This window comes from Platalea leucorodia (assembly GCF_965183815.1).
Source record: "Platalea leucorodia genome assembly, chromosome: 8".
Lineage (NCBI taxonomy): Eukaryota > Metazoa > Chordata > Aves > Pelecaniformes > Threskiornithidae > Platalea > Platalea leucorodia.
This window is the reverse complement of record NC_138830.1, coordinates 42,328,273-42,351,755: the sequence shown is the minus strand read 5'-3', so window position 1 is coordinate 42,351,755 and position 23,483 is coordinate 42,328,273. Positions and strand designations below refer to the sequence as shown.

General features: G+C 41.0%; 1 protein-coding gene across 3 annotated transcripts; it reads right to left on the bottom strand.

The window, feature by feature from the left end:
• Window positions 1-623: 623 nt before the first annotated feature.
• Window positions 624-23,421, bottom strand: SIAH1 (siah E3 ubiquitin protein ligase 1). Of its 3 annotated transcripts, none has more exons than XM_082320233.1 (2): window positions 23,230-23,421; window positions 624-4,674 (listed from the first exon to the last, which is right to left on the bottom strand). In XM_082320233.1, exon 2 carries the CDS (start codon window positions 4,670-4,672, stop codon window positions 3,824-3,826), a length of 849 nt encoding a protein of 282 aa, XP_082176359.1. In that variant the 5' UTR covers window positions 4,673-4,674; window positions 23,230-23,421; the 3' UTR covers window positions 624-3,823. The 3 variants fall into 3 exon arrangements, with proteins under 3 accessions (XP_082176359.1, XP_082176360.1, XP_082176358.1); XM_082320234.1 differs by lacking the exon at window positions 23,230-23,421 and adding an exon at window positions 22,495-22,629; XM_082320232.1 differs by lacking the exon at window positions 23,230-23,421 and adding an exon at window positions 7,892-8,070.
• Between the last annotated feature and the right edge of the window lie 62 nt (window positions 23,422-23,483).

Sequence of the window (23,483 nt, the reverse complement as noted above, 5' to 3'; positions counted from 1 at the left end):
AAAGTGCGAAGAAACTAGACAATCTGTAAAACACCAGAGAGGTATGATAACTAACGTGCTGCTTTGCCTTTAATCAAAACCAGGAGGGGAAAAAAAAATAAATTCTTTACCAAACTTAATGCAGCTCAAATAACAATCCTGCACTAGTGAGAAAACACACGCATGGAATTCCAGAGCAGTCTGTTTACACACGTAACACAAAACCTGCATTTTTTAGGAAGATAGTAAGTACTGTAAAAAAAGTTTCCACGGCAATTTCACTTCAGAAGAACAGGGAGTTGCTCCCAAGAAAAGTTCAGCAATGACCTTCTGTCTGCCACACCGCTCCCATGTGCAAGTCTCGTCCGCACGGACTGCAGCTGAAAGGTGAGGGTTTTAATGCCACTCTGAAGATATTAATAGGCATTTACTTACAGCGTTTCGTGTTCCCGCTTGCAGGGCTGACTCGGTTACGTTACTTTGTTGAGATTTTTTAAATAAAACTTAAGCATCGCCTATTGTACCAGATACTACAGACACACTTCAGTGCCTTTTCTTTTGCTTTCACTGAACACTGTGGAGAAGAATAACAATCTGCAGCAGCAAGCCAGAATAGTAAAGTTTTAAACTAATTTCAATACACTGGGGATTATTCTCCTTTGCTTCTGACAGGTAAATGGACCTGATACTAAACGTGTCCCTCAGAATAAACTGTGAGATAGCTAAAGCTTACCAAAGGTAAAAAGCAAGCTGTGGCAGCTCCTTTCCTCTATCCACACTATAAATTGCTAGATAATAACTATTCCACTAGTACAACTCATGCTTTCATCATAGTAGCTTTGAAAAGAGACCGGATAATACAACAGTATAGGCAGCAAGACAAAAACAGTTCACCTGCTTTAATTTTAAAGCACTGCTGCAAACAAGAACTAGCAAGAAATGTCAAAACAGAACCCAAATATTAACATCCACATTTGTCAAACAATTTCCTTTTAAGGCTTTTTTTTTTAAAGGGCAATGAAAAACAATGGAGGTAGTGCTAGTGGACATACACAAGATCATCTGCATTTCATCTATAAAAGACAAGTTTAAATACTCTTTCCCAATACAGCAAAGTAAAATAGTACTTTCTAAAATAAGTAGCTAATGTTAAGACAACGCCAGGCTTTAATACACCATTTATTTTAGTTAAGGTAGTACACTGTACAGATTGCTAGTACGTTTTCTTTTTTCATATGTAACAGAGCGTAGTTGACTTACCAGATCCTCAAACTCTTTGGAGGAGATCCACTGAATTAGGCTTCTAAGACTTTTGAGGATCGGGGCCTAAGGATAATTTGTTTAATCATTCCAACTGACGATGGACATCAAATGTTTTATACAGATTTCTTTTTTTTTTTTAAACACCAAATGGAGCAATACTAGTTGACGTTACAGTAAGTCAGCATACGTTAGTTACGCTATAGCATTTGTCATCTGTAAAACGTGAAGAACTGTCTGACCATACCAGTTAGCTTCTAAAGTTCATCACAAATGCCATTTTTAAAGTCCCCTTCAAAAGTACAGTCTTGATCTTCAGCCCATTCTAGCCTAAATAAAATCACTGCAGATCAGCACAGCAAGGTTTTAAGCTCCACCGTTCTTTTGGGGACACAAGTCGAACCGTTCCAAGCACAAGCAGCAGCAGAGAACAGTCTTGTACAAGTTGTCTGCTTACGCAGCCCCGTTACTCTCTACCCCTGAGTATCGGGCTGCTGAGGGTCCTTACAGCTGCTGAGCTACACTTTCTTAACAAAACTGCGGAGAGCTGAGAACCGGGTAACCTTGGCAGGCAAACTTCAGTCCAAGCCAGCCTCTCATGGGCGAGCAAGTCAGACGGTGAGTCAGTGTATTCCTCTAAAAATATCTGAAGTGCTTAGCCAAGTTTCTGTCAAAGACCAGAAGACAAACCTGAGGTAAACGTAGACAAGCTTAATTAGGTGAGAATAATCACTGAAGTTAGAAGACTGACTGCAAACAATCGGCTGTATAGTCACACGGAAAAAAATGCTAGATTGCAGGATTTTTTGAAGCGTTTCTCTACTGTCACAAGGTACATCTTTGAAATGAAATCTGTGCACAGTTCAAACAGCCTAAATATCAAATTTTAAGAAGTGAAACTTTTTTACTACATGAAGCCAACTATTTCTGTAGTATTTTATTAATCCAACCTGATGGATTTTATGTTCCTTACCTGTAGAACTACTTACCTCATCATGCATCAAAATAATAACAAGAGTTGTCTTAATAGATCAACTTCCGATAAGAAAGTTAAGACAGTGCACAGTAAATAAACTGTATTTTAATGGGTTACAAAAGCAGTTAATAGCCAGACCACCTTTCCCAACAGACACCCGCTACTACTAGGTTTGACAAAGATTTCTTTCAAATAGCTCGAGATGAAACAGCTTTTCACCCTACTCTTTTTTTCTGTCGCTACGGCTATGTTTCGCAACACAAACACCATACACATTCATGGTGGAATTTTTCACATGTAGGCAGTCTGCATAAAGCCCCATATCCTTCAGAAGCCTTTATGGCTGCTGAGTCACACCTGTAAGAGATCACGTGCCTTGTAACGTGTATCATGTCACTAAAATGATATACAAAAATCCGTTCAAAACAGCTACTTTAGTAACAACCAAAAGATGTGAAGACAAGAAACTGAGCAAGAGTATCAATGTGTCAAACTTTGAGCTAAAGCAAAAAGCAAAAGTTGGGGTTTTTTAATTTGCCAGGTATTCTTTTAATGACAAATATAAAAAGACTGAAAACATCTCATTCTGACTGCCTTTTTTTTTTTTTTTTTAAACAAATGGTCTGTTTTTATGATTACAAATACTGTGTAAGACAATACCTTCTTTGTACTGCAAAACCAACAAATACAAGGATGCAATCAAGTTTCTAAGCATCTCTAAATTTGAAACGTGAATTATTATTCTTTTAATTCGGAAAATTCTTAAGAATTGTTCATTTTTGTTAGAAGATAACTCAAAGTACAACAACATCTAGACCTGTTTTTAAAGGAGCTTTCTTTCCTGATACATCTTTGAACATAAGCACTCCTCTCGAGTTCGGTACATTCACAAAATAGCTCAATTAAGAACAGCATCACCAATGAATTGACTACTGGAAAGAGACAAAATTTACCAAACATACAGAAATATAAGTTTTACCATAGCAATTATGCATATCAAAAGATGACACCTGTAATTAACTTTAAAAAGATACAAAAAAGAGAAAAACCTGAATTACAGAAAAGAAAGTCATATTTATTTAATGAAAAACTAGAAGTTAATAAAAATTAGCAAATACACAAAAAATATACACAAACAGCAGCAATACTATGTAGTGACTTACAAAGGGGGGGGGCGGGGGGGAGGAGGGGAAGCAGCGGCCAGAGACCAGACCGCTCAACATGGCTTGTCAGTCAAAGGGGGGAGGAAAAAAACACAAACAAAAACACGAAACAGTATCCTTTTCAACAGTACAATCAATCTACAAACAAGTTTTTAGAATTATTTTACAACATTTCCTGTAGAGTCAATTCTTAATACAAAAGATGCCCATTTTGGGTGTATATATATTTTCAGTGGTTTACTGTTGACTTATTTTAAATATATTAGTGTTACTACATGCAACTGGTTCCTGTAATTTAACAGCCTTTCCTTTTATTTACCTTCATATACGTCTACCCTCCGCCTACCAAATAATTTGTCTGACAGTCAAAGATGGTTACCCCTACTTTCTGCTAAATTAAATGCAACGGTTTTAAACACTGGCCTGAAGAGGTTCGATTGCCGTTTCAACACATGGATATAGTTACATTGATGCCTAAGTTGCCATTTTCTGCAAAGAGCTGTGCAATGCTGGTGTCAAAGACTAGACAGTCACTATTCATAATGGCTGTTGCAATTCCCTCGTGAATAGATCGAGGAGTTGCTTCCCAAGTCAATCGCCGCCTATGACCATTTAACTCAAGTCGATAAGCAAAGTTTTCTGCTTGCTTGCGTGTTCCTATCAGCTGTACAATCGCAAAGAACTGCTGGTGACCATCATATTTTTCCTGTTTCTCCAATACTAACATGAAATGAAAGCCAAAACAAGACTGCATCATAACCCAGTCAACAGCACCAGGAAGATTAATGTCTGTAGCAAGGAACACTATATCTTCTCCCTGAAGTGTTGTAATTGACTTATGTTGATGCATCAGATGTGGCATCACAGCATCCAGAGAACCTTGCCATTTACATGAAGCACCGGGACATGGACAGGAATAAGGCCTAAACTCACACAGATCCTCATGGTCTGCTTTTTCTGTGTGTGGCAAAGTTATCTCACATCCGGAAGAGGCATATTTACATGGGAATAGTACAGAATTGGCAACTTTCTCCATAGCCAGGTTACGAATGGAGCCCAGCGGGCCTCGGCAAGTTGGACAGCACGTAAGTTTGGGGCGACAGTTGCTACAAACAAGATGGCCACTCTGACACTGAAGAATTGGTGGCAGCACATAGTCAAAACACACAGGACACTCAAAGAGACTAGCCAAGTCATTATTGGAAGCTGTAGTGCCAGTCAGGGCAGGCACCCTCTGGGATGGCGTACACTTGGAAGTACCTGTAGGTAGTGCTGTAGCAGTCTGACGGCTCATTTCTGTAACAGAAGAGAGAAAAAAAGAATGAGTATCTGAACGCATTTTATTTGCAAAGAAGCTTCAAAAGAAAATAGATACAAAAGAAAGCAAAAAAAAAAAACACGTAACGCGAACTGCAGATACGTTACGTGTAGAATATCAATTGTGCTGCATACAATACGGACACTTGTATGACATGCACATTTAACAATGAAGAAGTTCTGCTAATTATTCTGAAGTGGAATTTACCTATTGGAAGCTGCAAGGGAGATGAGGAAAGATAGGCTAAAAATGTAACTGAAATCCTCAAAGTAGTTTGTTGTTGTTGTTTTAATATTGCATTTACAAAATACTCCACCCAGATCACTTGCGTGTAGTAACTAGGAGCACTACGGAATAAGTCCAAGGCTGAATTTTAAGTTGCTGTGTATTTTGTGAGATGAGAAACTAGCCATTTTTAATGAAAAAAATGAACTTCCGGATATGACCTTCCCAGTAATCATGTTTACTGTGTAATTTTTTCTTTTCAATTGAAAAACAGTAGCAAGGAAAAACATAGCTAAGACGACTACTACACCGTTTCTTCCCAGGATAGGATAGTGACTCTCTATTTTCATTACTCTGTTACCAGGCCCATAGCTTGTAAAGCGCATCCATTGCTTCGCTTCCTGAACTAAATCATTTGTGAAGATACCAGAAAAGTAAAAACAGAGCCATTATTTTATTGAATTTCCCAAATAGACAAGAAATTCAAAAGATTAAATTTGAGAATTAATTTTAACATATAAGTACTCAAACACTTCCAGTAACTTAAAAAGGCACTGTTGATGGAGTTTTACGTTCGGAGGAGTTTACACTGAAGTTCTGTTCTTTCCAGTGTCCCCAGACAAAAGTTAACAGCTGTCTGACCAAACAGCTCGCTCAAGCACTCAACAGATGTGGTAAAAGGACCGTATTTCTTAACGTGTTACGGATGCTACACACTGTCGTGCACCCCCTAACTCTCCTCCTTCTTGTGCAAAAGGAATTACTAGTACTACCACAAAAAGGAAACGCTCTATTTTGAAAAAATAAACCTTACCTTCATAGGTTTAGGCAAGTTAAGTTAAATGCTATCCAAAATTGGCTTCCGTTACACAGTAAAATTCTCAACCACCTTAAGTGCTTCTCTGCAAGTACACCAGCTCTCTATCTGTCTGTATAAAGCTCTCAAAATAAACCTCATCTTTAATCTCCTTGCTATTTGACATGGGAATATTAGGCAATAGGCAAGCTTCCCATATTTAGCATCATTTCACCCACAAACTTACTCATACTTGGACTAGATACCTCAGAGCAGCATACTGTGCATGCTTTTGCAAGACGTGCACTGTTCGGGGTACAAAGCGAAGGAACTAAGAGATTACAACACGCAAAACAACTTATCCCTTGGCATCCAAAAAAGTAATCATAGACGGGCAATTTCAAACTCTTCTACAGAAGCACCTCTCCCCAGTCCAGAACTAGAAAAACATGAGTGTCTAAGATTTGGTATTCGGCCATGGATTTTAGGAGTCTCACATGCTCACAACAGCAGCATCATCTCACCCCTCCAAAGTCTACTCCTTCATCTCAGGCTTGTTGGACTAGAAATACTCAGTTCCTATCTTCGGGGGAAAAACAAACAAACAAACAACATACAGTGGTTTTCGATGCTGGGCCTTAACTGATACTGTAGAGAGATGACAGTAATGTTTGTATCTTTTGGCCTTAATTTTCCTGCTGTAAGGCATTCCAGCCTACACGAAAAGTTTAAGGTATCTGTGACAAATCAAATATATGTTCTGGGGAAGTGATGCCGCACCAGCTTGTTGCAAGGAGATTCAAACGATAAGGCCTCTGTGACAACTGAGCACTGCTGCTATTTTTCCCCAGCGCCCGTAGGTGGGAGGCTCATGATGGCACACTGCAGTTCTACGCTCTAGAACAAATTATACACAGAGAATAACTGTACAGGGAGAACAAATTCTGATCACGCTGTTCACTTGGAAAGAGCTTAGAAATCACATGCATATTCATATGTAAAATTCTAAAAGTGTTTCCCTTCCAATATTGTAAACACACACATTTCAGAAAAGTTTGCATGTGCTTCATCTTACCTGAACCTAGATGTCCTGATCCAGGGATCCCCAGTAACCCTCAGATAACACTGGTGAAAACCACTGCGTTAGACCAGTTCCCTAGGCAGTCTGACGAGCTGGGTGAGCTCTGGTTTCTTTAATTACGCCTCTCAGAGCCCATCCAACAGTTAAATTAAGCAACCTACAAACTTTGCACAAGACCTTATGCACAGATGTGCTTCCCACTTAAGCTGTCTGAGCTACAGAAGTACTAGCGAAAAGAACCATACAGCTCTGTTTTATCACCGTTTCTGTATGCAACCAGCCTTCACACACACCTTCCACAACTGAGGACCATCCAAATGAGCGGGGAATGAAAATCAGCGGGAATCCGCGAACCAGACCATGGAGATTAGCACGCAAGGAAGAAACTGGATAAAGCTACAAACTGTAATTTAACCAAGCCTAGACCTGCCCAAAGCCTACATTTTCATCACTCTTGTTAACGCAAAGATGAATAATAAATACATCATGATGGAAAAGTCAGAGAAGTTCATTTTTTATAGCTATCTTAAAAATTACAAGCTAATCACAAGTAAAAGTGTTAACAGTGTAATACAGTTAACCCACCAAACTATCAAAAACATACAATTACAAACCAAGTGAAAACAACTACAGAACTGGAAATAAACTTTAAAAATATTTTTAGTTACAAAACCTTCACTACAGGTAAAAACCCCTGTAGGCAATATTTGTTACTATGTTATCTTTGTTCACACACACTGGGAATAAGTCTCTAAGCAACGGTGACAAACTAAAGTACAGTAGGTGTCATCTCCAAAGGTATTAGTTCCGACAACGCAAATTATTCAAGAGACTGTACAAATTTGAAAAAGTTTAACCAACAGAAAGAGTGAAAAGGGAAAAATGTATTTTAAGACTTCCTAGTTCTAGATCGAGAAAAACTTTGTCCTTGATGACATCAGAACGCATCGACCTGTTGATGAAACTATTCTCAACACCGTTCTGGAGAAGGGTGAAACGCACACGCTATCGAGATCTCCCGACGGACACGATTCCAGAGCTCCTACAAAAACAGCTTAAAATACCGGGCAGACCGCAATTTAGAAGTCCCTACCTTTCCCCTTGCCGGTTTTACCTCCCGGCAAGCAGGCACACAAGACCCCCTTCCACGAATGCAGGCGGCTGGAGGCAGATCTGCCCGTCATGGGGGGCGGAGGAGCTCATGGCGTTCCGGCGCGGAGGAGAGGGGCTGGGGGCAGCGGCCCCCCCCGGGCGCGGGCAGCCCGGAGGCCGCGGGGCGGCTGGGGGCCGCAGGCCGGGCGCTGCCCCCCGCGATCCCCGGCGGGACCCCGCGCCGCTCCGCGCCTTGCTGCTACCGCTTCGGGCCCGACCCCCCCCCATCTACGGCCGCGCACGCTCCGCATCCACCGGCTGCATCCGCGCTGCGGCCCGGCGCCCCAAAATGGTTCCCCAAACTTCCCCCGCCGCGCCGCGCCGGGCCGGGCTGGGCCGGGCTGGCTCCTCCCCGCCGGCGCTGCCCCGCGCCCGGCTGCCGGCCAGCGGCTGAGGCGGCCCGGCCCGGCCCGGCCCGGCCCTGCGCGGCGCGGCCGAGCCACTGGCGGCCCCGGGCTGGGCCCCGCTCCCGCCCGGCGCAGGCCCCGCCCCGCCGCTGCCCGGGGGCCGCGGGGGCGCGCAGGGGAGGGCGCGGCGGCCCCGCTCGGGCGCCCGCTGCCGGGGGAGGGCCGGGCCCGGCCCGGCCCGGCCCGGCCCGGGGGAGCTGCTCGCTGCCGGCCGCCTCTCCCGGGCCAGCCGCCCCCAAGAGCGCGTCCCGGCCCCAGAAGGCCACGCCGCCTCCATTTCTCGCACGCTCCTCGGGAAGGCTGCGTACCCGCACGGAGCTCCCTTTGCCGGTCACCTCCGAGCCAGGCGGAACAACAACAGTGCGCGCTTTACACGTGTCACAGCTAGCTCCTTTTCAGAGACTGACCGATCTGGTCACCTTCCCTAAATAACCGTTTTTAAAAGCCATAGATTCCATTCAAAACCCCTCTCATACACGAATTTCATTTCCTGTCCCTGCCATTTCAAGGATACTGCTCAAATTAGCATTTTCCACTGTCGACCTACAAAGTACCCGTTCAAGAGGAGTTCTCTCCATTTGTATAAAGATTATTAAATTCAGCAAAAGCATAACAATCTCAAGGAAAAGACCAACAGATTTGGAACAATGTGGCATATTTGAATATCCACACGGACTATTAAAAACATTAGAACAGATTAAGGATAAAGGAGTTTGAAACCAAGTCAACATGCTTGCATGATGCACACGCTGGGCTCAAAAAAACTTAGGCATTATGGAATATAGACGTTAATGACGATAAGATGATGGAAGTACAAGTTTCAGTGGAGGCAAGAGAAGAACACACTGCAATAAATTGTTTTGGTTGCATAAAAAGTAAGGCTACAGTATCCGAGTAAAGAAAATTACCTGTAAAAATGCTTTCCTACTATGTGAAATTCAAGTCCTGCTCAAGGAAGACTGTGGAAGCTTGTACCAGCGCCATAACACGTGCAAATAATGCCCAACTGCTATTAACAAAAACTACTAACTCGGTACAAGGTATGCTTTCAGCTTCACCCCCAAATGTGCAATATACAACGTCCCCACCAGATGAGTCAAGAAAGTTCCCAAGCAAAACAGAAAAGCTGAAGGAAACCAGCACAGAAACGGCTTTCGAGAAACTAAGGGCGTGTTCCGAAGTGTCTGAAACACGCCCGAGGCCTTCTCTCGGGCAGCAGAGCAGATGTCCCCAAAACAAAGCCAGGAGCCCTTCGCCAGGTTAGCTAATGCCCTATGCTCTTTGCTACCCTGTGATACAACGTACAATGCCTGAAGAGAGAAAGGCTTCGAAATCCCAGATGGGTAAAAAAAATTACAGTGAGAATGGGAAGAGGCAATCAATTCACTGTTTAAAAAGCTCAGCAGAGGTGCAGACATAAGGAAAGCGGTTTCAAGAGAAGTTCAAAAACATGACGTACCTCACATGCCATGGAATTAACAACAGTATATATACTGGAATAGACTGATACCCTTTCAGCTTCTCATCTTTTAAAGGTGTTAGCTTCAGACACCATCCTAGAAATCACATCTCCTGCATTTCACTGAAATACAGGACACCTTCGACAAATTCAAGTTAACACCATCCACTTCTCCAAAATCTTCAGTCATATCAAATAGACTAGACTTGGATTTAACAGTTTTATTTACTTTCAAGAGGGTACCTGAATATTAGTTTGGGAAAAAAATCCCACAAAACTTCCGTACCGTCATCTTAATGGCTGGAAGGGGAAAAAAATCTCATTAAAGAATGCTGAAGAGTGATGCAAGGACAGAAAGAAATGCCTTATCACAAATGTCTATATGTGATGCAATACAATCTTTTTGCAATCACATTTCAGAACTAATTGAATTCAGAGATTTCCATTCAAAATGCATTCTTAATGCATTCCAGCCATCAACAAAGTAATACAAAATCTTTCAACTTTTTCAACTGTACAATCTTATTTGAAAATTAGACTTTTTAAAAAACTATACCCTGCTACAGAGCACTGGAAATGAGAACATTTCATGACAGTGTGCGAAGTTGTAAAAAACACTTACAGGTTACTTTTTTCAAAATGTGATATAAGCCAAAGAATGTCAAAACCCAAAAGCTAAATGAACTGTTGAAAATGCTCATTAAACAGCTGCAAATAAGAACTGAAGATACAGAAAGATTAGCCAATATCATCAGATATTTGTACAATTCAATATTGATAACTTCTGTAAGTATTATAAACAATAAATATTTTGTAAAATATTATAAACAATAAATTGAAAAGATTAAAGAGTCACCAATATTTCTTTGGTGGCAGAAGGAAGGTTTCATGAATGCAACAGAAAAAAGCAGTGTGTGTATATTTAGAAACAAGGGAGGTAGGGGGGTGGTGTCCCTACACATACACAAGTACACACAAAGTACATACCTCATGCCCAAGAAACCACAAGTGTTACTGATACAGAAGTCCCAAGTGAATATTATCTTGAGAATGAAGGTAACTAAAAAGCACGCTTTGCTCTGATTAGAAAGGGGCACCAGTGTATTTTAAGTAGGGAACTTTCTCGCAATTTTTAAAGTAGCATTAGGTTAATTTTATATTAAAAATTCTTAGGATACCATATTTTTGTACCATAGCTGCTCAATTATGAAAAGTCCTAAACTGCTGAAGACAACATCTATAGCATTACGGAAAAGTCAACTTTTCAACTACATGTACTTACTATTTCTGAAAATAATTCTCCAAGGAATATACCTTTTCTCTGTCCCCTCTTGCACTCATAGTCATCAATGTACAGTAAAACAGAAGGCAAAAAGGTCTTAGCAAGCTCTAGTGAAAATATAATATGTTGCCCTCACCACCACCAAAACCACACTTCAGCAATCAAGCACATATAACATTAAATGTATTATGCCCAAGTGTCTCAGAGAATAGCTTGTGAATATTTTTTAAATTAATATTTTTAATTTCTATTTAAATTTTAAAAGGCATTTTAGGGCCCAAGGTTTTTCCATTTTGAATCCTATTGATTTATCTCTCTCAGCTCTTGGGAGGTGTTAGATCACAAAGGCCTGGCACGGTTAATATCAAATGCATGCCTGTTCCTGCAAATCTGACAACATTGGACACAGAAACGTACATCCCAGCTTACACACAGCCTTTGTACCTACTGGCCTACTTCAAAACTTTTAGAAGACAGTTCATGACATAAATTATTAATCAACTACATAACACAATTTACTCTCTATACACTCTGTTTTTGATTCATGAATTATGAATTTTTTCAAGCCTTCCAGACGCTGTTTTCTTTAGTGCCCTTAACTATATGCTATTTGTTATGTCAGACACCTCAGGGCTTCTCTTTTCCTGCATAATAACCAAAAGCCAGAGCAATCCAATATAACAGAATATTATAAAACAAGACAAAAGAATTTTACAAAATTGAGTCAAGTCTCATGATGATTTCCTTTTCCAAAATGTCATCTGTCCAGTTCATCTCCTTTTCATACAAAATTACAACAATTTCCAGTACTTTGTAGCGACCCAGCCTGCCTGAAATTGCAGGTAGTTTTTTTTCTTGCACCTCAAGACACTCCAAACCAACCCCTCTTTCCAATTATCAGGAAAGGAAATCCCAATGGATTTAAATAATCATGGAATCAGTCAACCTCTTTGTGGCTACCTCTGCAGCAAACCACCAGACCTTAACACTCAATGTTTCTGATGCTATCATATATGTTCTCTTGTACACAATGTGATCACCAATTGAGTCATTTGCTAGTCAGCAATCCAGATCTTCTCCAAATTCAATGCATACTATGTGGCAGATGCAGGTATGAACAGCACTATGTAAGCACATTGTTATGCCCATCAAATAGTGACCTGCTTCTAATCCAATACAAACACTTGAGCCTTGGCTAGCGCTGTTTGACTTCTGCTTCATCACTATCATTAACTATTTCTCCTGCCTATCTATGCCGGAATATTAAACATCAGCCCAGAAGGTGTTTTTTTCTAACTATTAAAGATTTTCTTTCCAACAACTTTATAATGTAAAATTAAGAAGGAACACTGTCCTATAGAAGACATACAACCACCACATAAAAATCTTACTAGCAAGCAACTACCACCATGACTATAGCATTCATTTTTAAATGCAACAAAGGACTTAATCAATTTTAAAAAGTGAATAACCCATACTCTAGCCAACCAGAATTCTCCATATTCTAGAGAATCAAGATCCAAGTTAGCATGGAATATCGGAGACTAAACTGCTATAACACTCCAGTCTTACAAAGAAAGACAAGCTGAGGAACAAAGTTCAGAGAAAAAATGACTAACTGAAAAAACCCCAAATTTCATTCTAGAATGAAAACTCGAAGTGTCTGATCAACAGCAAAAACCTGAGTTTGGACCACTCACTCTGTACTGTACAATCAGAGAACATCCCAGCTTTCACATATCTTGTAATTATACGTAGCAGTAAATAAGAAAACAAGTTTCTTTGTAAATTCAGACCATCAACAAATTACAAAGCAGAATAGGATGTTTATCTCCCCCATCTTTCGAGCTTGGAAGGAGAAGTAGGACAGAAAGCAAAAGCTGGGGGAACTATAAAGGAAATTCCTGAAAATTCAAGCTATACTAAAAACAATTTATCAAATGCCACCTCTAGAAAGAGAAAATGCAGCAATACATTGAATAAACATGGTATAAGCAACAATAGCAAAAATTATTGATATTTCGTAATCTATTGTAATAAAAGAAAGTTAAGCTGCAAACTAGCTAGTGAATCAACCTTTTCCATTATATATAGTTAAACAAAAATACAGAGAAAAAGAATAATTCTTTAAATACAAATAAAAAACAAACACTTGCATTAAAAAGATCATGGACCACTTCCAAATTGGACTTTACCATATTTTTCCTTTTTAAAAACACTCAAATAACTTATCTCGCTGACACTGCCAAATCCTACCTACTACAGCGGCTGAAGATGGTGATACAGAAACACTGCTCAGAGCTGTGTCCTGCACACGCTTGCACTGTACCTGAAGTGCTGCTCTGTGACAAAAGCCTTCTCTTTTCTCCGTTCACCAGCTCTGTATTCTCAGTGCCAATATCGCTGGTGAGTCAATGGCCAGAGCCTTCCTTGACATAGGACACCTGAACCTCTGGCATGCCCACACACAGAACCTGTAGCATGATAAAACTATGCTATGAACTCAAAACAGCAGCTGTCCCACACTAGCCTTCTCTGATACCAAACTGAACTTGCCTTTCTGCAGCCTGTCGTAGTTTGAGCACTGTAAAGCTAATTGAGATAAAGCACAAGTACAGGTTTCAAAATAAGGATGGCAGAAACCACAGAATCTAACAGAATAAAGAACAACTCTATGCAAACAATAAATAACAGGGAAAATAGTTTTTGTTTTATTATCTAATTTCCTTTCACTGGGCACAGAGCATGCTGAACTGAGCTGCATCAGGATCATCTTCCAACAATAATTCAGCCCAATGATTTCTATAAATACAGGTGGACAGTTACGTCTGAAAAAGTTCCAGACATAGCATGTTGCAACAAAAAGTAAGGCAAGCATACAGGAGGATCAGCTACAAAGAGAATTAGTAACAGCACCAGAAAAAAAAGCAAGTTATTTTTCATGCTGTAGCATATGCTACCATTCAGAAGTATCTAAAGCAGGAAGCACTTAATTCTGTTCTACAAGATATCATAGACGGGCTCTGTGTACAATTACACTCTATTAGTAAAAAAAAAAAAAGGGGGGGGGGGGAAGCCCTCTGTAAATGTTAATGGCAAATCCTACCGAGTGACAATTCGGGGGCTGTGTTTCTTTCCTCAGTCTGATTTTGCAAAACCTATATTCTTCACTGCATACTGTAATTGCCACGCAATATTGCATCACCATTCCTGTGTTTGTGGCAGACACAGGGAAGAGGGTGTGGCATGGAAGTGCCTACCTTAATTCAGTAAGGGTAAACTGAAAGAAGTACCTGTGCTTTGATGTGTCTTCACAGGCAAAGTCTTTCTGCGATAACTATTCCAATTCAAATTCAAGACCTATTTTATGCTCAATATTTTTCCTGCATAACTGAATAGTACTAGGGAGCAGACCGTCAAAATAACCAGACCTGATCAAGGAGCACCTGGCCTATAAAAGAGACTGATCATCACATAGAAAGCTGCTCTGTAGGAGGAGTCAGGACAGGATTACGTACGTCGACTATTTTTACAAATATCCATCTTGTGCATTCCTTAGGTTCATACATATTTCCATCTTAAATAATCATTTATTCTTCAATCCTTAATATGTTCTGGCCTGATGACAGTGGAGCCCTGTGGAGAACGGCAATCTGACCTCTGGAGGGCGAACCTAGGGGAGGGCTTGGAGAACCGCGATACTGATTCCAGAGTACAGATCTTGGTGCCCTAAGGTATCTCAAACATGAAACCTACACATGAGTACATCCAGCATCACAGAGCACAGAGCAGTGACACTGGAAGCCTAACTTTTAACTCATCAGGAATTACTAATTTTTCAGAACTTCTAGTACTAACCTACACAAAATTTCTAGTTATTTTGAGGGAGAGTTTTTACAAGTTGGGTTTTTTTTTTTTAAATCCAGATATTTAATCTTCAGAAGCAAGAACATTTAGAAGAATGTCAGATAAAGACAATGTCTTTATTATATCACACACACAACCCAAAGAGAATAAAATGCACAATATTTTAAATGTAAAGGATCAAGTCCATATTTTTAAAATGGTCATTTCTGCATTTTGGAAGTAAGATTTTCCTACTATGGATAATTAATTCAAAAGCAAAGCTATGGAAATCTAAGATGGGGCACAGGCTTTTGTATTTTGTTGATATACTGCGGGTAGAAAATAAAGAGCACTGAAATTATTTACGTTGTAACAAATAGAAGACCTTTGTAAAAGAAGTGCAAAACCACAGTGGCACCTTCACATTTCTGATGGTTCCAAACTTTTCAGTACTTCATTTCTTTTAACTCCCATCTTCTACATGTCTTGTGTTTCTAGCATCGATTCTTTGAAGTACACGTGCCACCACTAAAACCGACACGGTTTACTTAAGTGACTTAAGTTTTCCCTGCTCATCAGTTCTGAATCAACTGTTTCTGTAGTATTGTTACACAAGGATTCAACTGCCACCATTAAAAATCTTTAAAATCATAATCGCAATGTTACTCAAATTCTCAAACTTGGCTACTGACAAGTCTACCATGGTCACACTCCCACACAGAGCAATAGCACTACTGCTTTTCATGAAAGCGTCAGTTTTAGAATGTGGCTTTATCTCACAAATAAGAGCACTCTTCCAGCAAGTATTATCAACCTGAGGCATAGCAAACAGAAATGGGTTGAACTGCTGACTCCACAGACCACCATGTGACATGAAAAGACTGAGCATTCCTTGAAACCTTAAAAAAAAAAAAAAAAAAAAAAAGATTAGTGGTACTAAAGCAGTAGTCTGTGGCATGGGAGACCTGGGTTTAGTTCCTGTGCTGTCACAAGTTTCTGAGTCACCACAGGCAAGTACTTCCCTGCCTTTTACAGGTTTTAAAATACTATAAGTAGCTGTGAGACTCAGACATTAATGCAAAAGGGAATTAATTAACTTGATAAGGATACTAAATTAACCCTGCAGACCCTATTCAAATTTACTTCAGGTAAATAACTAAATATCATTATACACTAAAGGACACTATTTTAAATAATTTAAAATCTCAGTTTTTACAGTCAGCGAGAGCCAAACTTCAATCACTGGTTACCTTCCAACTCCTGCTCACATATGGATGACTGTCCTCTATTCATTCCAATATTTTGTTCATCAAAGAGACAAATTAGGGAGACATTGGCAACACCCTTCTCACTAATTCTATTGTATCTAATCCAAAGGCCTCCTCCTGAGACATCAACTCCATACTGACATTTTATGGAAAGCAAATTAAGTAACATTTCTTTAGAGGGACCCTTGTATTACCAAACAAATTCCCTCAGCTTTCTTTGTGAAGATCCAACTACCCGGCTTTTGAAGCAAGTGATTCAAATTCAGCAGAAAGAGAGCTCTCGTGCAGGAGAATTATATGTTCTTTTATTGCCATTAAATTCTGATCAAGTATATCTCAAATGCTAAGTAAAACACACTCACTATTTCACTCATTTGTATTGCTTGGGAAATGCTTCATGGCATACGAAATTAAAATTCAACCATAATCACTCTGAAGTCAGGCCCAAATCTGCATAAGAAAATAAAACACAAGATATGATAAATGGTTTGGAAACAACAGGATTAGATGTATCTTTCTGCTACTTCATGCTCTCTTTATCAGCACTTTCTAAATTCAATACCTATCACTACATCCTCCTCTGCAAAATATTGTCCTCTCTTCTGTTATGTAGTTAAATCAAAACTTGGGTCTATGTGGCAGTGCTGAATCTCAAACATCAAATCCTAACAACTCCTCACTATCTGGAACGTAACTGTAGAATTCAGTACTTTTTAGCCTTTTTCTTTTACAGGAGTGTTACAAAAATATATTAGGTTGAAAGATCAAGAATTCAAAAATTAGGAAATAAAAAATTTAAAGTTTCACAGGCAACCCTAACTCTACTTCCTCATATGCATATTAAGGAACAGCCTTCATGAAATAATCTTCGTCCCCACACTCAACTCCTTTAGTAGATGAACACCTGTATATCCACGGAAGAATTATGATTGTACAAGGAACAACAACTTTTCCTTAAATGGAACACCTGATTTTAAAATAAAGCTGTTTAGGGAAGCAGCTAGTTTTAATATGCATAAAAGTGCTCTTAAAATTACTGCTTTACAGGTGCTGTTTTAGAAGAACATCCATCTCAACTTCTATTATAGAATGCATACTTCTTATTTGTAAAATTTCCTTTCTAATGCTTATACTTGACCTAGCACAAAGCCAGACTAAAATTTTATAGCACACCATCGACATCTGCCAGCCAAATTATTCCCTAGTCACACCTGTGCAACCAGTCTTCAAATTACATCCTTAACATACTTGCGTAATCACACAGATATTGGCCATGTAGAGATGAACCCTACACAAATTAACTCTCAACCGCATTGACACCTTCATGCACAAAAAAGGGGAAAAAATTCCTGCGAATAAAAGTAGTTTTGTTACTCTAATGATTTTGTGTATATATATAAACCACATATATACGTGCATATATATTTCAAAATAAAGTCATTCAGAAATCAAAAGATTAGTAGAGCAGAGCATTTTCACAGCTTTTACAAGAAGACAACTGCACATGCACATAAGCAGAAGGAAAGGAACAAGACTTAAGGCTCATATACAGGCAAAAATAAACAAGTTTACATGAATTTAAAAACTAGCTTCAGTTAAACATGAGAAGTTTATCTTGTACACCTTAAAGTGGGGTTATATATGTGTCAACACACAAATGCACATTGAGGCATGTTTCAAATGTGATTTTCAAAACAACATTAGGTAATTTAAGAAGATTAAAATATCTGATCATAAGACTGTAGCAAATTCTGAGTCCTATATCTGATCAAAAAAATGACAGGAGGCAGTGAGGTTTCAAAAAAAAAAAAAGAGTCCATTTTCACAGATCTGCGGACAGGATTAAGGTCTTGGTTCTAAGTTGATGCACAGAGTTATAGTCATTATCTTTCAAAGAGAAAGTAGCAACATTACATGTTTTAAAGGTTCTTAAATATTTTAGAACTGCTCAGTTACAGTATTTCTTAAGAGCTTTCAGATACCATTACAAACAACTGAAGACAATAGTTCATCTACAGCACAGAGAACAAGCCACCAGATACAGGCTCCCCGACTCCAGGCACGCACACACAGTATGTCACAGTGCAATTCCACCATTTCTACAACAAACAAAAGCAAGCTGCCACCAAAATGAATGGTTGCGCTGCCTGCCTTTTACCCATTAGTTTTCTTTCTCCTTAAGGTAAGGTATTCAGCAAGATCAGTCTTGCACAACTACACGAGTGCTTACCCTGGCACACCAGGAAGACACCAAAAACAAGTTGGCAATGGAGGGTGAGACCATTCTTTCTTAGCTGTAAGCCTGGACTTACACTGATCCCGAGCGCACCCACAATGACAGAGGATGACATCTCTTGCAGCAGCGCTGGCTCTTACGTTACCATGCAGCAAGCTGCTCTGGGAAGTGAACCAGGTAGTAGTTACCCATTCTTCACAGGTGATTAGTTTTCAACTAAACTCGCGACTAAAACTGGCCCATTTCACATCCACATTGGTGACGGCAACGCTGCAAGTTATCGCTGGCAGCCTGAATCAAAACTGTCTTTAGCTACTTCAGAACTGGACCCTGGATGTGCTACAGCTTGTGCAGTGCTACATCTCCTATTATTTCTTCTTTCCTAACACTGATGTGTTAACAGCAACTAACCACATATTTTAGAAATAATGCTGACTTTTAGAAAAATCATAGGAAAAACTAACTTTTAAAACCCACTTCAAACTAGTACCTACATCACGTTTCAGCATCAAGCAACGTGCACTAAGATTTACAAAACAGAACTTAAAAACCTCATATTTCAGTTGTCATCCCCTCGCAAAATACAGAAGACACAGAACCCTCCCTTATGAAAAGTCTGTAATAGATAGTAAACAGAAGCAACAAAGATAAGCCTTTTAATACACCTACATTTCTAAGCAAGACACCAGCTCTAGCAATTTTTACGTAAAGGAATATATTTTCAAGATTTCCCTACTCTAATTTAACACTAAATTGTTTTAAAATACTCCTACTCCAGTTACAACCTTTTCAACCTTTTGACAATCTGTACATTAGCAAAATTTAACATAGCATTTTCCTTCATATATAGTTTTCCTTTGACATATTTCATCCGAACATGTATTTGAAAAATAACTCTTAAAAAGTGTGCCATTCTAAGTGCTCCTCCTTGTACAGCATTCAAAAAAAACAAATACAAACACTGAAAAGCCACTGTGGTCTTTCATCAAAGACTAAATGAATTTTTGCTCCATTTAGTACTATACGCAGGAACTGTAGGAGAGAACTTTACAATATTAACTTAAAGACTTCATGCCACACAAACCAAAGTTCAAAGAACTGCTGTTTCACTTTAAAGGAGCTGATGACTAATTCTTTAAGCAGCAGAAGTTATCACTACATGCTTGTGTTTTTCTTCATGTCTCAGCAAGGTCATCAATTGTTACAAGAAAAGATACAAACCTGTTTCTAGATAAGGCAAACAAAAAAGGAAATGGTCAACAACAACTGTCTGTAGATGAATTTGCTTCTCTTTTTATATCAATTTCCCTGTAGGAATATATCCACAGTATTTTTTTAAAATGCATTTCCAGATGCAAAAGGACAAATACAGTCTTCACCATTCAAATAATATTTTACTGAAAACACAGCCAACCTCAGCTTCCATATTCAGCTGCTACAAAGAGAAACAAGTCAAAATCAGAAGTGCACCATTTGGTTAACTGTAATTATCTAGCACTTGATCTGATTAAAGTACTGTGGAATTAGTAACCAAATCTCTCATTATTCCTGATTCACCATTTTATAGATTAACTCAGACAGACATATTTAAAATAGCTATCCTGGGCATTACAGAAACATAGTACATAGTCTGGATTAGAACTAGAAAAGATACACATATTTGAAATGTGGCATAAAACTTAAGAGTATTAATGGGGCATTAATGCTAGGTTTTGTCTTCTTTCTGTACCTAGTATAGTTAACAGCTAAACACACTATAGCACGGTATAAAACAACCCCAAATCAATGACTTGGGAATATTTTTGTTACTTAAACACTAATAGGAAAAACTCAGGTAAACCTGCAGTAACATCTCACGGTAACGACACGGTATTTACGCATCTCTCTCCATTTCTAGTCCATGATGTGATACTGTACGCAGAAGACATACACCAAAATTGCATTTTTATCATGACATTGTACATTTAAGACATGAACAGTACGTACACTTTGAAAAAGAGTAAATTGCTTACAATGAATTTTCTTATTAATGAAACAAAACATTTTATCAAGGTAACAATGTCTCTACCTGTCATGTATTTCTGTTAGAGTCAAAAGGGATATTGCTTACTATTCTTTTTTAATCACAATTAGTTTTAACTTTTCTTAATACTGATTTTCCTTCAAAAACCAAAGCAACAAAAAAGAAAAAAAAAATCTAGTAAAAACGATCTCCTGCATCTACGATGTTCACAATGTTTAAGACTACAAACTTCAGAGAAGAGATCCTAAGCTTTAGGCCCTCAGCGATGGTTGGGATGAACTAGAGTTTGCCAGTGTCCTTCACTGCTACTGCTCCCTGCAGCAGGTAGCACTTAACAGCACCAACCAGGGATTCAGGTAACCACAGTCAACAGCTGGAAACACAATTTTCACTTTGGCTTTCTGCAGACTAGGTACATGCATCACAACTGCAGAACCGAGTTCCTTAGATGTATCCAGAATTTCAGATGCCACTGATTTACCTTGTCTGTTGTGGTTCAGCTTAGCTCCTGAAAATGAGACAACCGTTAAAGCAAAACACACGCTGATAATCTACTTGGCAAAACTCAGTCCAACTTTTAAAGCTGACAGTTACAAGACTACAAATGCTACTACAAGCAGAAAAATAAAGAAAAGAGATTCTAACGTAAAATAAAGAACATTGTGTTTCTCATAGGAGTTGCATGTATAGCCACCTAGAATGTTTCACGTGAAGACCAGAGTTCATGAAACTGTCCTACTTGATTCTTGGAGTTTTCAGACCAAAAAGAGTTGTTTCTTATGTGAACACGCTCATGCTCCCCTCTCTTCTGCATTAGAGGCAGGTGTCTTTGACATCTGAGCAGTACCTCTTTCTCAAGTCACACTAAGCAGACAGCAGCAACTATACTCAAACCTAAGTACGGAAAATACTTGTATTATTTAAAATATTTACTTTCCTTAGTTCACACCTACTCAGCTGGAGCCACCGAATTTCTGAGCTAACTCCTCTGGTACAGTCTAATTAGACTATAGCATTAAAACCTTACCAACAGGAATGATAGATTAATGGACAAGATACTTTGTCATGACATGTACTTTCAGGACCAAAATGCCGATCATTTCATGAGTTTCAGAATTCTTGGGTCACAACAGATTTCTAAAACTATACTACTGATGGATAACTCTTATCCTTGTGCTTTCCTGTATAATTTTTCACTGCTGTGAAAAGTGCTGAAGCTATCTAAGAACATTAGTTTCCATTGAAGTTAACGCAATTATAATTTCTAGCACTCAATTTTTACATCAATGTTACAGCATAGATCAAATGACAAAAGTAGAACTAATCAATTTGTTGTTTAGGTATACTCCCAAAAGTTGTTTTCTGCAACAGATCACTAGTCCAAAGATCCAAGTTTTATCCTAAAAGCCTCTGCATTAGTCTACCTGTATTCCAATACCTCAAATCTTCTTCAAGAGCAGCTTGAATAACTCAGGGTTGAGAAGAGTCCCTTCTATTTTTCCTCCCCCTCTGGAATGCACTGTGCTAGCCTCAAAGTTTAGAACGGAGATAAACAAACAATTAAAACTATGTCCCGCGTGTGGAATATCCCATGTCCTTCATGACCTGGTCCAATTAGCTATGAGCTTCCTAACATCCACTCATCTGCCACGTTAAACAAATTAAGTCACTTTATCTATTTATTTAGCATATGAGTAAACTGCTTATTACAGAAGAAAGGTAGTATTCACCGAGACTGGTTGAAATAGAGACTGAAGAGAGAATACTGGAGAAATACTGTATGTTTACAGTTACAAATGAAACGTGAGCTTATAATAGAAGTGCCACCAGTCCACCTCTGGAAAAGAAACTTGGTTCTTCTCCTGAAGAAATACTTGGGATGCTTTGCCTTTCGCTACAAATGCTATTGTTTCCTGTGCTTTTAAAACTGCGGAGAACGGGAAAGAACGAAGGTCTCCAGCCTTTTAATTTCGCAGAGGAACCCGTGGGATGAGCAAGAATCTCCCCCGCTCTTTGCTCTCACCGGATTAGAGAAGAAGGAGACAGCAGCCTTCCCAGGAAATGTCACAGAGGGGCACGCAGCGGCCCATTTGCTCCGGCAACCTGTTTCCCGCGGCGGCTGGGCCCGCGGGGACGCACGCAGAGAGGGGCGCCGCCGGGGCCCGGAGCGCCAGGCCGCCCCCGCCCCCCCGGCCCCGCTGACCTTCGCCGCGCCGGCAGCCGGCGCCGGGCCCCGCTCCGCTCCCGCCAGCACAAAGCGCCCGGCGCGGCGAGGCCGAGGCCGAGCCCACAAAGGGGCAGCCCCGCGGCCGAGGCGGCGCAGGCCCGCGCGCGGCAGGCTCTCCGCAGCGGCCGGGCCGGGCCGGGCCGCCGCCTCAGCCTGGCGCACAATAGCCCGGCGGAAGGGCTCGGAGCCGCCCGCCGCCGCCTCCCTCCTCCCCTCGGGACCCGCAGGCCCGGCCGGGGAGGAGAAGGGCCCGCCGCGCCTCGCTCCCTCGGGCCGGGCTGCCTCGGCCCCCGTCGCGGGCGGCGGCGCGGGGCCCGCCGGCCAGCAGGAAACCGGACGCCCGGGCTGCGCTTAGGCCGCGGCGGGGCCTTGTCCCGACTCTCCTCTGCGGCCGCCGCGCCGCCCTCGCGGCCGCGCCGGGGCCTTCCGCGGGCGGCCGCCCAGCGCAGAGGCCGGGCGGGCAGCGGGCCCCGCCGCGCCAGCCGCGCTCGCCCCTCCGCGTCCCTCGGCCTCCCTCCGCGGCGCGCTCACCTGTGGGCGCTGGGCTGGGCGGGACCCCGCTGAGGCGGCCTGGCTCCCCCGATCGTGCGGGCTGCGGGGCGACTGGCTGCGCCGCTCTCGCCGAGACGCTCGGTGCCCGGCCCGACCGCCCGAACCGACCGCGCGCTCCCTGCCTCTCGCTGCCGGCCGAGGAGACACCGCCACGGGGGCGCGCCAGCTGCGGCGGAGCGATCCTGCCTGCCGGGCGCGCTCCCGAGGCGGGCGGGCGGCAGCGCGCGGCCGGC

Excerpts from the sequence above, each read along its gene's own strand:
- SIAH1 (XM_082320232.1), bottom strand. The coding sequence starts at position 7,982 with ATGACGGGCAGATCTGCCTCCAGCCGCCTGCATTCGTGGAAGGGGGTC. Across the intron at positions 4,675-7,891 it reads TAAAACCGGCAAGGGGAAAG|AAATGAGCCGTCAGACTGCT; the intron begins GTAGGGACTTCT and ends CTTCTGTTACAG.